This window comes from Rattus norvegicus, chromosome 9, assembly GCF_036323735.1.
Source record: "Rattus norvegicus strain BN/NHsdMcwi chromosome 9, GRCr8, whole genome shotgun sequence".
In the NCBI taxonomy this organism is placed as follows: domain Eukaryota; kingdom Metazoa; phylum Chordata; class Mammalia; order Rodentia; family Muridae; genus Rattus; species Rattus norvegicus.
Window position 1 is genome coordinate 98,984,493 of NC_086027.1, and position 12,977 is coordinate 98,997,469.

At 50.7% G+C, this 12,977-nt stretch overlaps 2 protein-coding genes across 6 annotated transcripts in view; both read left to right on the forward strand.

Annotated features, from left to right (window-relative positions):
- Positions 1–6,074, forward strand: part of Mlph (melanophilin) — a 35,531-nt gene extending 29,457 nt beyond the window's left edge. For 3 of the 4 annotated variants that reach the window (XM_063267316.1, XM_063267315.1, XM_006245404.5), the window contains 2 exons: positions 1,696–1,796; positions 5,102–5,370. In XM_063267316.1, the coding sequence (XP_063123386.1) occupies positions 1,696–1,796; positions 5,102–5,128 (128 nt within the window). In that variant the 3' untranslated portion in view covers positions 5,129–5,370. Of the gene's footprint in view, positions 1–1,695; positions 1,797–5,101 lie in introns of all 4 variants that reach the window. The other variant, NM_001012135.1, reaches the window with a different exon arrangement.
- A 1,061-nt stretch (positions 6,075–7,135) lies between these two features.
- Positions 7,136–12,023, forward strand: Prlh (prolactin releasing hormone). Of its 2 annotated transcripts, none has more exons than XM_006245478.5 (3): positions 7,136–9,713; positions 10,935–11,087; positions 11,739–12,023. In XM_006245478.5, the coding sequence occupies exons 2-3, from the start codon at positions 10,991–10,993 to the stop codon at positions 11,891–11,893; spliced, it is 252 nt and encodes an 83-aa protein (XP_006245540.1). In that variant the 5' UTR covers positions 7,136–9,713; positions 10,935–10,990; the 3' UTR covers positions 11,894–12,023. The 2 variants fall into 2 exon arrangements, with proteins under 2 accessions (XP_006245540.1, NP_071558.1); NM_022222.2 differs by having other exon boundaries at positions 9,671–9,717.
- The last annotated feature ends 954 nt before the right edge of the window (positions 12,024–12,977 follow it).

The following is a 12,977-nucleotide window of genomic DNA, read 5'->3' on the forward strand; positions in this document are numbered from 1 at the left end:
CCTGGGCACGTGGATATGCACTAGTTACTTTTTCTGTCACTATGAAAGTTCCCTTTGAGAAACTCAAAGGAAAAAGATTAATTCTGGCTGACAGTTTAGGCAGTCAAGTTTGTGTGCCCCCCTCACACTTGGGTAGCATACCAGGGTAGTAGGAGTGTGCGATGGAAAAAGAGTCCTTACCTCCTGCCAGACGGGAAGCAGAGAGCAGGAAGACTCCTCTTTGTGTCCACTGAGGTCTTAGCACACATTAGGTTCACTGGAAGGAGAAGGATGATACCCCAGCTCCTCAGACAAGTTTACAGGAACCCTCAGGGTCAGGGTTAACTTAGAGAGGGGATGCCAAGGAATGGCTGTTGAAATTTGGGGGCTTCTGGAACAAGAAGACAGAGGTGAGCCTGAGTCCTCTTTGTGTCTGGCTTCAAGGACAGACTGATACCCATCAAGAAGCCACTCACATTCAACCCAAAGCCAGAGTGTCTCTCTGCCAGGCCATTGTGGGCCTAGGGGTTTCTTTCTGGTTCTATACTACCACCATCTCAGTGCCCTCATGAAGCCAACGTGGTTTCATCACTAGGTCTAGCAGGGTCAGCATGGCACCCTAGCGGGTCCACAAGGCTGTCTATAGGCCTGCAAAGTGAGCTGCATCCTCCCCACTCAGTGCTGTGATCCCTGGGACAACTCTATCAGGTGGAATTCCCTCCTGGGAATGGAATAACATCATAGTCATGTGTCCATAAGTCAGCTCTCAAAAAGCAAGGGAAGGGGAGGGGAAAGTAAGGGAGGGGAGGGGAGGGAAGTGGGAGGAGAGCAGCGTCAGGCCTGATTGGAGCACATCACTGAATATGGGTCTGGAAAGATAGCCAGCACTCTGGAACACTGTAGGCCAACCCCACTTCCCTCCAGCTCTAGAGATTCCTACTGGAACCATGCAGGTGTAGGCTTTTGTCCAACCCCTGCATCTAAACACAAACGGTTGATTAAGGATGGTGGCCAAGGCCCCCAACTCTGCAGCCACAAGCCTAAGAGACTTCTGCCCTGAGGATCAGAGTGCCAGCACCTCAGGCCCATTGTCCTGTCACAAAATTACATGACACAAGATACATATGCTCCTGACCCCAGTATCCTAAGCCCCCTGTTATTCTTCCAGGGCCACAGAGAAGAAGACAAACTCTACTTCCAGTGACCTAAAAGCTTTGGCCCTGCCGCCTATTCACGGACCCCATCTCTTTCCTGCTGGTCCCACCTCCTGAACACTAGCCCCACCCCTTTTCTTGGTCTCACCCTTTCCTACTGGCCCCGCCTCCTGAACACTAGCCCCACCCCCTTTTTTGGTCTCACCCTTTCCTACTGGCCCTGCCTCCTGAACACTAGCCCCACCCCTTTTTTGGTCTCACCCTTTCCTACTGGCCCCGCCTCCTGAACACTACTAGCCCCACCCCTTTTTTTGGTCTCACCCTTTCCTACTGGCCCCGCCTCCTTTCTCAGTGGCTCCACCTCTTAAAAAAAAAAAAAAGAGGTAGAAGCTTTCTGAACTCCTTTTCTACACCATCACTGAGTGCTTCTTGCAACGTGTGCCGCAGTGTGAAACCTCGACAAAGACATGCCCACATCTATGACGCTGTCTAATGTCTGAGATAGACAAGAACTCGTTTGGCTAGGTCTTTGGTTCATTGTCTCCCCTCTACTTTCCCAAAGGCATTGACGGTGGTTCTTTTGATCGGAAATCAGTGTACCGTGGCTCGCTGACACAGAGGAACCCTAATGGGAGGAAAGGGACAGCCAGACACATCTTCGCGGTAATGTTTCCTCTCTTTCTCTATGCCCTGTCAACTTCACATTTTGATATTGAGTCAAAAGCAAAAGAGATTGGAGGGGGGGGGTTGGGATGGAGATGGTGGTCATCAATCTGCAAAAAGAGAATTGAAAACATTTCTTAAATGTGCGTGCTCCCAGAGCGAGCACATATACAAAAAAATGGGGGGAGTACAATCTCACTAAGCACAAAAGGGGCAGGCTCAGCTCTGAACAGGAGCCAACCAAGGTGCTATAAGGCTGAACCCTCAGACCAGACAGGGCCACTAGATACAGAGGGTAGACCCTGAAGACCTCATTTGACCTTTGAGGCCCTCAAGTTCAGCAACATGAGCATTAAACACAAGGACAAGTGTGAACTACCTCACGCCTCTGCCTGAGCCACGGGCATGCCCAGTGGTTCTACTCAGACACGACACGGTGACATCTCAGGAGGCAAGACTATGGCCTTCATTCTGGAGGTGCACACGGTGTTGGTGACAAGTACCCTTGGTCAAGGCCCAAACACATTTTATGTTGCTGTCATTTCATTTCTGGGGGTGGGAGCGGAAAGGTGGGAATATCTGTGAGGAGGACAAGGAACAGTGAGGAGTCATAGAAGTCAGATACAGACTTTAAAAGGTGTGTATCTATGTGACTGCGTGTGTGCGTGTGTGTGTGTGTGTGTGTGTGTGTGCGCGCACACGTGCCAGCATGTGCCATGTATGTAGGCACCAGTAGAGAAGACCATTAGATCCCCTGGAGCTGGGGCTACACCCGGTGAGCCACCTGGATGTGGGTGTTGAAAGCCACACTGGGCCTTCTTGAAGAGCTGGAAGCACTCTTAACCACTGAGCCATCTCTCCATCCCCATGCTATAGTGAGAACATATCCCGTCCCAAGAGAATGTCTTTCATCCTTTTCAAAGGCATGTCCCCAGTGACCTACAGAGCTCCCACTAAATCCTGTCCCATCAAGGACAACCACCACACTGGGACCAAACTTCGTATATATAAACATTGGGGAACCCTACATCCAAGCCATGCAACCCTCTGTCCCCCATATGTCTCCCATCCCCATGTTACCAATTCGGCCCACTGTCTGTTTATCCCAGCTTACTTCCGGTTCCAAGGGTGAGCAGAGATCTGCCCAGCTCAATTCTTCAAACCTTGTCTGGGAAGACTAAGTTCCAGACGTATTCTTTTCTTTAAACGTTGCCTTGACCTGGAGGCATACCTTGGTGGCAGGCTGTCAGTTAAACATGCACAAGGCCCTGGAGTTCGTCACCCACACCATAGGGAAAGCAGTAGTTATCTTAGGATGGTCTTAATATTTCTTTAAAATGGATATCTGCTCTCTAGGATGAATATTAATGAATGCTTGGGAAAGGTGTTTCATTGGTTAGCATTGGGGGTAGCCTACGCCATTGTCCTCTGCTCTCAGCCCCTCACAACAGCGGTCTTCGTATAGGTCATGTGCCATCCTTGTAGCTCATGACAACACTGTCTCTCTGTATCTTGGATCCCAAATTGAACCTCCTCCAAGGATGGGTCTCGGTGTGTATCCAGCTCTTTGCTGTCACCTAGAATGTAATTCGTGCTCAGTGGGCGAATTTTAGCTGAATTCTGCCCCTAGTACTGGTCCTAATCATTTCCACATAGGTATCACATGTTGAAAGGGGTGCAGCCCTCAAGCCTCCAGCCAGCCCTTCCATGCCACTAAGGAGGTGAGTGCTTGGGCCTAAAGGCTCTGAGCCCTTTCCAGGAGACGCTGTATCTGGGTCCTGGGTGTCCTGGACCTCTGTGCCCTGGGGGCCTCTGCTCACACTGTTCCTCTGTATTCTATAAACTTATGTTCAGAATGGGATGAGTAAGATCATCTGAAGCATCTTCTAAATTCCCTTCCCCATCTTGGGCAGAGCTGCAGCCAAGAGCAGAAGCCACAGTGAGCTTCCACATGGGAGCTCAGTAAACCAGCCACACCCTGCAAGCTCATCTTCCTCAAGAGACACAAGGAAGTCAGTGCTCCCAAACTACCCTCTCAGGAATAGGCCCTACTGGGGGACCACACAAATCATGGCCTCTCATGGTCATGAACTCCGTGTTTCGAGGACGGCATCACAAAGTAGGGATGTAAGAACAGTGGAAAGATACTCCTGAGACTGGGGACCGTGCCTTTGCAGGAGATTGTATACCTACTACAGTAAGTGTTAGGGCTGTGACACCCTATACCCCATACTGAGGCCAGGAAGAGTCTACCCCACCCTCATAGCTGGAGGTGGCCACCCCTCCAGGAGAGCTGAGGACAATGAAGGGCATACCTGCTGAGGAGATCTTAACCATCTGTCGTCTTTCTTTCTTTCTTTTTTTTTTTTTTTGGAGCTGGGGACCGAACCCAGGGCCTTGCGCTTCCTAGGCAAGCGCTCTACCACTGAGCTAAATCCCCAACCCCATCTGTCATCTTTCAAATCAAGCTCCCTGCATTAATATATATATAATATATATATGGATTTTCAAATATTTCCCATTAACATACCTTAGAGGATGGAAACTCATATCTGAGAAAAATAAACTTACAAAGACGTTACACTTAAAAAATAAAATACAGAAACAAGAAAGCCAGGAATGATGGTGCACACCTTTCTTTAATCCCAGCATTCCAGAGGCAGAGGCTGGCAGATCTCTGTGAGTTCAAGGCCAGCCTGCTCTACCCAGTGAGTTCCAGGACAGCCAGGGTTCTATAGAAAGACCCTGTCTCAAAACACTAAACAAAACAAAAAAACAACCAAACAAGCTAGTGAAGAGAAAACACAAGCAACTGAGTTATGAGTGTACATATGAACCCCCCAGGGCCAGGGCCTTGCCTGTGTGCCTGTGTACTGTGTGTGCATTAACATAGCTGAGACTATATACATGCCCACGTCTTTCTTCATACATACCTATGTCTATGTGTGCACCCATGTGTCATGTACATGCTGGTGTGTGTGTCTGTGCATGCCCAAATGGGTCTCAGTGTGCATACCCATGTGCGTCTGTGTGCACAGCACGAAGTTCTCTATATATACATACCTATTTCTATAGGCACATGCTGGTGTGTATATCTGTGTGTGCTGACACATGTGCATGCACGTGTACATTACATATATAAGTCTACATCCCCACCTATATAAACACACACACACACTAGTATGTTTCTCTGTTATATCTGTATCTGTCACATAAGTGTGAGTATATTTGTTTCTTCTGTGTGAACACTTTGCACATGAACCCATGCGCACACCTAAACGAATGTGTGTGTTTGTGCTCGACAGAAACCCGTGATGGCCCAGCAGCCCTGAAGGAGAGGCTCATGGCACAGGACAGTACTACAAGCGCCCCACAGTTTCCTCCACGTGACCGTCATAGCCCCCTGGGCTCTGAGCCTCTTGATGCTCAGACCTGCTTGTAGTCATCATCCCAGTGAGAAGTAAGAACTCAGACTGTGGATCTCAAGCCTCCAGCTGTCACCAGGTCACCAGCCCAAGCCAGGGAACCTGCCAGCCTCTGACCCAGGAAATACAAACTATGTGACTTCCCCTCAGTTGATGTTCTCTGCCTGCTGAAGGACTCTCAGATTCCCTCTCACTGTGATTCTCTAACCCCATCATCAGCCTTGCCTAGCCACGCTCACAGCTGGGATGGGAAGAGCTGGTTCAGGGGAGGTCCTGAAGGTGCACACACTCCCGAGTGGGCAGGGGAGCGGGAGGCAGAATCGAGAGTGTCTGTGGGCATGATGGGACAGTGTGCAGTTCAGGTGGTGAATGAGGAGGGATGGATTCCTCCCCCACCCCACAGATCTTGTTCTTCAAATGTCCTTGTGTGTTACAGATGGGAGCAAATAACACTGTCCCCCACCCCAGCATTCCCATCACAATGACCACCACATTGAGACCAAGCCTCCAATACAGGCTTTTGGTGTACACTACATAGGGAGCTTGCTTTCTAGATAGCTCGTGCTTCAAATGCAGGTGTCTAACACACACAGATGACTGCTCTAGGATTTATCAAGAACTCAGATCTTCCAGAGTCAAGTGTGTCAGGGCCAGTTTTGCTGGTGTCTGCACGGTCTGCCTTCACAGCCACCCCACCGCTACAGGAGGGCTGTTTCCCACACCCAGGGCTGCCTCTTTCCTGTCAGCTTGTATCCTGCTCTGGGAGTCTAGAGAACACACGGGTCAGAGCCACATATATCCTAGTGTCTTCTGAGAATAAACTCCAGGAAGAAGTCTCTCATTCATTCATGTAGAGATGTGTATCTCTACATTTGTTTCCTATGTCCTCCTGGCAAAGTCCTGCGAAACAAGCTAATATGGGAAATGTGTCCTTCTGTGTTGCCTGTGCCCTGAACTACTAGTCACCTGACCCTACTTGCCCTTGGGGGTCGGAGGTGAGGTGGCACAGAGTCAATGACACAGACTCCAGGAGTAGGAGAGAAAAGCCACAGCAAGTTATCTGAACGCTGCTGTAACTTCCTTTAATATCCTCCACCTGCGCCCCATTGGTCCCAAGAAAGCATCGCTTCTAAACAGCAGTTCCTGATTGGCTGTCAGCAACCCTTGATCTCTCAGGCAGGTCTTCAGTTAGGTCCTCCTGCAGGAGAGACTTTTGTGACTTCCTGGGCCCCCAGTGTTCCTGCATTTCAAAGGACAAAAGTCCAATCAAGGGATCAGTGGAGTCTGCGGTTCTAAGGGGTGGTGCCTCTGCCTGCTTCTGGGGACTGCAGCCATCCCAGTGTAACTTGGCTTCAGGCAGCGTCACTGCAGTCTCTATACGTGCCATCATGTCACCTTGCCATGTACCTCTCTGAACAGCTGTCCTCTTGTCAGGGCAACATTTACTGCATGTAGGGCCACCTTTACCCTGTCCATACACTTGCCAAGGCCCCATCTCCATAAATGACTCCTGGGGCTCTCGATGGGTGTGAACTGGGGAGATACTGTCTGACCACTACAGAGCAGCATAAGAGTTCAAAGACCTCAAAACTTTGCGGTGCAACCCTCCCCCCAAACAGAAGGGTCTCGTGGCTCTGCTGAAAGCCCGAGGAAGACCAAGGGGTGGGCACTGGCCAGGGAGTCCTGTTAATAGGGCTCCCTTCACTGCAAGGAGCAGAAGCCCATTTAAGTAGGAGTGTTGGGAAAGGCACAATGTTTTCTCCTGCAGCCCAGGGACATAAGCAATCCACCTTCAGGGGTTCAGATGATAGGGGTGGGGACACCCTCACAGCCTATGCCTCCCTACATCACCCTGCTCTTTAGTTTGTCAGCTGTTCAGAATCACAGACAATGCCCCATGGTTGTGATCTCTTCAGCCGCAGCTCCGTGATTAGGTCACTCTGACAGCCACAGCTCTCTAACTCAGAACCCAGGGTGCAGTTACTTAAAGCCATGTGCTTCCTCCACACTGGTCACCTAGAACAGGCCTATGCCAAATGAGAACTGCCTTTGCTGTGCCCAAAGCTAGCTCCCCCGCCCTGAGATCTATGGCCCACTAATATGAAACAGGAAAGGCTCCCTGACCTCTGGTCAAACCCTCCATGTAACCCACTTCTCAGCCCTGAGGGACCTAGGCAGTGCCTGAAGCTGTGTGGGTCACACCTTGCCTGCACTTTGCCACCTGCCTTTGGAACATCCCCAACTATCCAAAACAGCCCTCAGGTCTGCAGACCCTTTGCCTGGTGTCATCAAATGTGCAGTAAGGAGACTAGGCTGAGACCAAGATCCTTGTGCTGCCTCCCACTCTGCCTGCTGGCTCCCACTTGGACCCTCAAAGGGACAATATGCCCATACTACACTTGGATAAAGCTACTTTGCCAAAAGGACTTGGGATTCGAGAGAGAGACAGAGAGAGAGAGACAGAGAGAGACAGAGAGACAGACAGAGAGAGGGAGGAGAGAGGGAGAAGGAGAGGGAGATAAAAATAGAGACAAACAGACAGACAGAGACAAATGGACAGATAGATGGACAGATAGACGGGCAGATAGACCTAGACCCACGATGATGTTCAGGATACCCACTCCAGCTCCCAAAGTCTCACAGCAGTCCCCATGGACCCTAGGACTGAGCAGACACATCCAGGGGAATTTCCCACAAGACAGGAGCATGTTCTACCAAGGCAGTTCTCACCAAGGTAGGAGACCAGGCTTTCACCATTGCTAATGCCCGAGCTAGCCACAGACGGAGTCAAGGCACCAAGCAAAAGTTTAAGACTCCCCTTGACCCTAATCTTCAGGCTATGCCCTCCTCCTCATCCTTACCATACCCACCCCCTACCAGATCTCCCAAGAAGCCCACTGGCCAGAGCCCTCTTCTAAGGGAAGAGGCACCCATTCTCTCTCCAAGGAAGAGAACGCAAATGTTGCACTGACCAGGTGACCAAAGGGTGAAGTGGCAGCCTGAAGCTTTTCTACAGGAAATGGTGATCCGGGGGAGATGCTTGCTTTGTCTCTTCTCATGCACAGCTCCTTCAAGAATGTTCTACTGCATTTAGATGACATTTTGTATAATCTGTAACTATTGACGTGGGGATGACAGGGCCAGTTAAATGGCAAAATATTGCACAGTCATTTTCGACAGCACAGACCTACAGATATTTTAACCCTTCCAGGATATGGTGACAAAAGAATGAGGCTCAGCACCTGTAAAGCAGAATGAGTCTACAGAAGGCACAGGGAACTCCCAGACGTAAACACCCGACACGCGAACACTGGCCTTTTCACATTATCCAGGCTCTTCTGTTTTTTTTCTCATCACATGTAAATTGCCTTTACAACACAATAGACTTCCTTTTTAAAGGTGTGTGTATAAAAGAGTGTGTGTGTGTGTGTGTGTGTGTGTGTGTGTGTGTGCATGCGTGCAGCCATGTATTATGGGGTGATGTATGTATACATCTATGAGGGGACCCTGTGCACTTGTGCATGAAGACCAGAGATTAATGTGGAGTCTTCCTCACTCATTTTTCCACTTTCTGTTTTTGAATCACTGATCCTGGAGGTTGTCAATTTGGCTAAGCTGACTGGCCAGTGATCGTCACAGATCTTCCACACCTCTGCTCTCGCAACCTCAGCGCTGGGGTTAAGGACCAGCGCTGCCACGTCCAACCTTTAAACCTTCTTTACAATAAAAGTAACACTCTCTGTTTTCAATTTTTTTAATTTGTTTCTGCGTTATGGAGGCAGCCTGGTCTTGAATTCACAGCCATCCTCCTGCTTCACTTTCCACAGTGCTGGGGTTACAGTAATGTACCACAACGTCAGGCTTCTGTTTGTTTTGTATCAACAATCTGGCCTGTTCTAAGTCACAGAGTCAGGATGAATAAAAGGAATGTGTCTAGAGGCCACACAGGTGGAGAAGCAACCTGAGGGGACAACCAGAGTAGGAAGCACCCACCTGGGTTTGAGGGACTTCCTGGCCACCATTCCCGGAAGTCATGGCTCAAGTGAGGCAGAGAAGGGGGGGCACGTATTCAGAAGAGGCCATATTCCAGTTTGATGGCCACGTTCACATTAGAGGACCGGTGGACACGTCACTGTGGCGTCTGCCCAAAGGCGAGCGTGAAGAGGGGGAGGTTAATGTGTTTTAAAGCACTTGGCCCAAATGAAATTATATAATTCAGGAAGGAACAAATCACATCACTGACGAGAGGGGTTTTTGTTGGGTGTTTTTTTTTTTTTTAAGGTAAAAAGAAAGGAAAAGAAGAAGAAAAAAAAAGACGGAGTGTCTTCATGAGAGAAGAGGCGCAGTGGGAACTGCAGGCTATAAGCAAAGACGCCATCTCAAGGAGGGGACCGGGGGCGTCTTTTGCTCCTTGTTGGCCTATAAAAGGTGCACAGCCAGGCAGGCCTCACCTCACGCCCAGGCAGCCTTATCACCACTCAAGGGACAGAGGGTGAGTAACTTGGCAGTGCTGGAGAGGGGTGGGTGTTGCTGTGACTTCTGCCCGGCTTACTGGGTAGCCAGGTGCCGGCCCCAAACAGGACAAGCAGAGAGAGCTGCCTGTGGTCTGTGGTCTAGGACCACACGCTTCTGCGGTCTCTGACACTCAAGGGCTGTCCTCAATGGAGGACAAGTAAGATGCCCTTCAGTGGGACACCTCAAGCAGAGCCCGGAAGGCACCCTGGGCAGACAGGTCTGCAGCACTCCAGAAAGTGGGTACCCAAGGCTCAGGAACCAGGGTTGGCTGGGATTCTAGGTACCCATCACCTAGCCTGAGTGGGTGCAGTCTTTACAGTGATTCATGGTGGCATGTTCATTTCCTCTGGTTGGGGTTCCCCTGCACTGTGTGGTACATCCCAGCAGGACTGTAGCGGGTAGGCATTTTAGAGAGCTCTGACAGACGGCTCTGTGTGGACAAGGAGGAGCTGGAGATCAAAATCAGCTCAGAGTGGGGGCTTGGGGAGCTCTTCCTTGAGCACCTTCTAATAGGACCTGAAATGTCACGGGTAGAGGAGGAGAAAAGGGTCCCCTGCAGGAAGTATCACAGATGGACGCTATGTGTTATGTCACTCTCCCTCAGCAGGGCACCAGTTCCCACACACAACAGCAGCAGCCCTCTCTTGTTATTCAAGGGGGCTCTGGGAGGAGAGGCAGGTGCCGCAGGCTCACTCTGGAGTGTTAGCAAACTAGGGCTGAAGTCCCCGGTTACTGTAGGAGCCGTGAGTGAGCTCACTAGGGATGGGGGTGCTAAGTGTCCTCCATTGACTGCCTGGCTCTCAGTGTCAGAAGGGCCCAGACCAAGTGTGGGGAAGGACTGGGCACTGAGGTCCCCAATCTCTACTCCCCGATCTCTAGCTACCTCTGAGGCTGAGCAAATTGTTCTCCACCTCTGCTAACCACAGGGTATCCCATAAATCTGCTTCCCACTAAGGCCTGGGTGCCTTCCTCCCAGCTCCTGGCATAGATGGACAGACAGGCCCAAGGATGTCCCAAGACAGCCACCTATGCACAGCTCACTCACTCTCCCCTGACAATTGTAGCTATGTGCACTAATATGCATTTGCACACCTCATAAGCGCAGACACACACCATGCACACCTATATATCTGTGCAAACCACCTAGGGTCCCTCCTGGCTTTGTGTATACAGCTCACCCTTGCACCTCTACCCCCAGGCTGCACCATCCCCTGTGGGATCCGAACTCCCGGGCATCATCCAGGAAGACGGAGCATGGCCCTGAAGACGTGGCTTCTGTGCTTGCTGCTGCTAAGCTTGGTCCTCCCAGGGGCTTCCAGCCGAGCCCACCAGCACTCCATGGAGACAAGAAGTGAGTGCCTGACTTATGGAAAACAGCCTCTGACATCCTTCCATCCATTCACTTCCCAGATGCCGTGAGTGTCCAAGGCATGGGGCTTGGCCATCTCCTAAGCCAGTTGTTCCCAACCCTTCTAAGGCTGCAACCTTTTAATGCAGATCCTCATGTGGTGATCCCGGCCACAAAATCATTTTGTTGTTATTTTCACAGCTGTAACTTTGCTACTGTGACGAATCGGAATGTTAATACCTGAAGTGCAGGACGTCTGCACTCCAAAAGGGTCACAACCCATAGGCAGAGAACTACTGGGACCTATAAAAAAGCTACCTGGCCATGTAGTCAGGGAGGTTGGTCCTGACAAAGGGGTCTCTCCCCAGAATGGTCCTGTCCTCTGTCCTCACCATTCCCCTGCCCATCTTGGCCAGGTCCCTAAAGAATTTGGGGGGTGAGGGTTGGACAGGAAGAGAATGCTGGTCCTGGTATACATCTAAATTCATTTCCTAAAGCCACATCACTGCCCAGATATGAACTGGTCAGTCTCATCCGAGTGGGTGCCAATATGGCCTGGTGCCCAGGTTTCCACCAGCTTAGGGGCTCTGTGTGGGGAACACTGCACCCGTGTGTCAGGCGTCCCATACGCTGATCTGGTTCTTTCATTTCCAGCCCCTGATATCAATCCTGCCTGGTACACGGGCCGCGGGATCAGGCCTGTGGGCCGCTTCGGCAGGAGAAGGGCAACCCCGAGGGATGTCACTGGACTTGGCCAACTCAGCTGCCTCCCACTGGATGGACGCACCAAGTTCTCTCAGCGTGGATAACACCCCAGCTCGAGAAGACAGTGCTGCTGAGCCCAAGCCCACACTCCCTGTCCCCTGCAGACCCTCCTCTACCCTCCCTCTCCTCTGCTTTCTCTCTAATCTAATAAAAGTGTTGGCTTTGTTTACTCTACACCTGTAACTGCGCGGTAACAACTGGAAGATGTTGTCTCTCCCCGGGGAGGTTAACCATGATGGCAGCTCAGAACCCAGCAGCCTCTTTGAAAAGAAGAGGCTCCCACCTGCCCCAGCAGAACAACTGAGACCACTCATTACCAGGCCAGGCAGAAGTTGGCCTGGTCCCTTGAGACCCTGCACTGGGGGAAGGGAATGTTGATTCAGTGTTTCTGTAAAGTCCTGTTCCCCAAAGTCATACCACTGCCCAGAAATGGGATGCTCTTTCCTTGGTCACTTGCTCCCACAAGCTTCCACCCACCCAAGGTACCCTGAACACATACTCAGGTGGCAGACTGCATAAAGCCATGGTGACCACACACTGTACTGTGTAAAAGACTTGGTCCCAGAGAAAGGCTGCACAATGCCCTTCACATGACCCACATCCTTCTCTTGGCATTTTTTTATTCGATATATTTCTTTATTTACATTTCAAATGTTATTCCCTTTCCTGGTTTCCTGTCCATAAGCCCCTCCCCTCCCCCTCCCCCATAGGGTGTCCCCCCATCAATCCCCCTTATCAGCCCCCCAACGTTCCCCTGCACTGGGGGGAGTCCAACCTTGGCAGAACCAAAGGCTTCCCCTTCCACTGGTGCCCCAACAAGGCTATCTCTACTACATATGCAGCTGGAGCCATGGGTCTGTCCATGTACACTTTGGATGGTGGTTTAGTCCCTGGGAGCTCTGGTTGGTTGGCATTGTTGTTCTTATGGGGTTGCAAACCCCTTCAGCTCTTTCAATCCTTTCTCTAATTTCCCCCAAGGGGGTCCTGTTCTCAGTTCAGTGGTTTGCTGCTAGCATTCACCTCTGTATTTGACGTGCTCCGAATGTGGGCATTTTTAAGATTAACTTTTAGAGCTGTTTGGGGGTTTGTTGCAAAAATTAGATGCTACCAAGATGGTCGCTGGAGCCC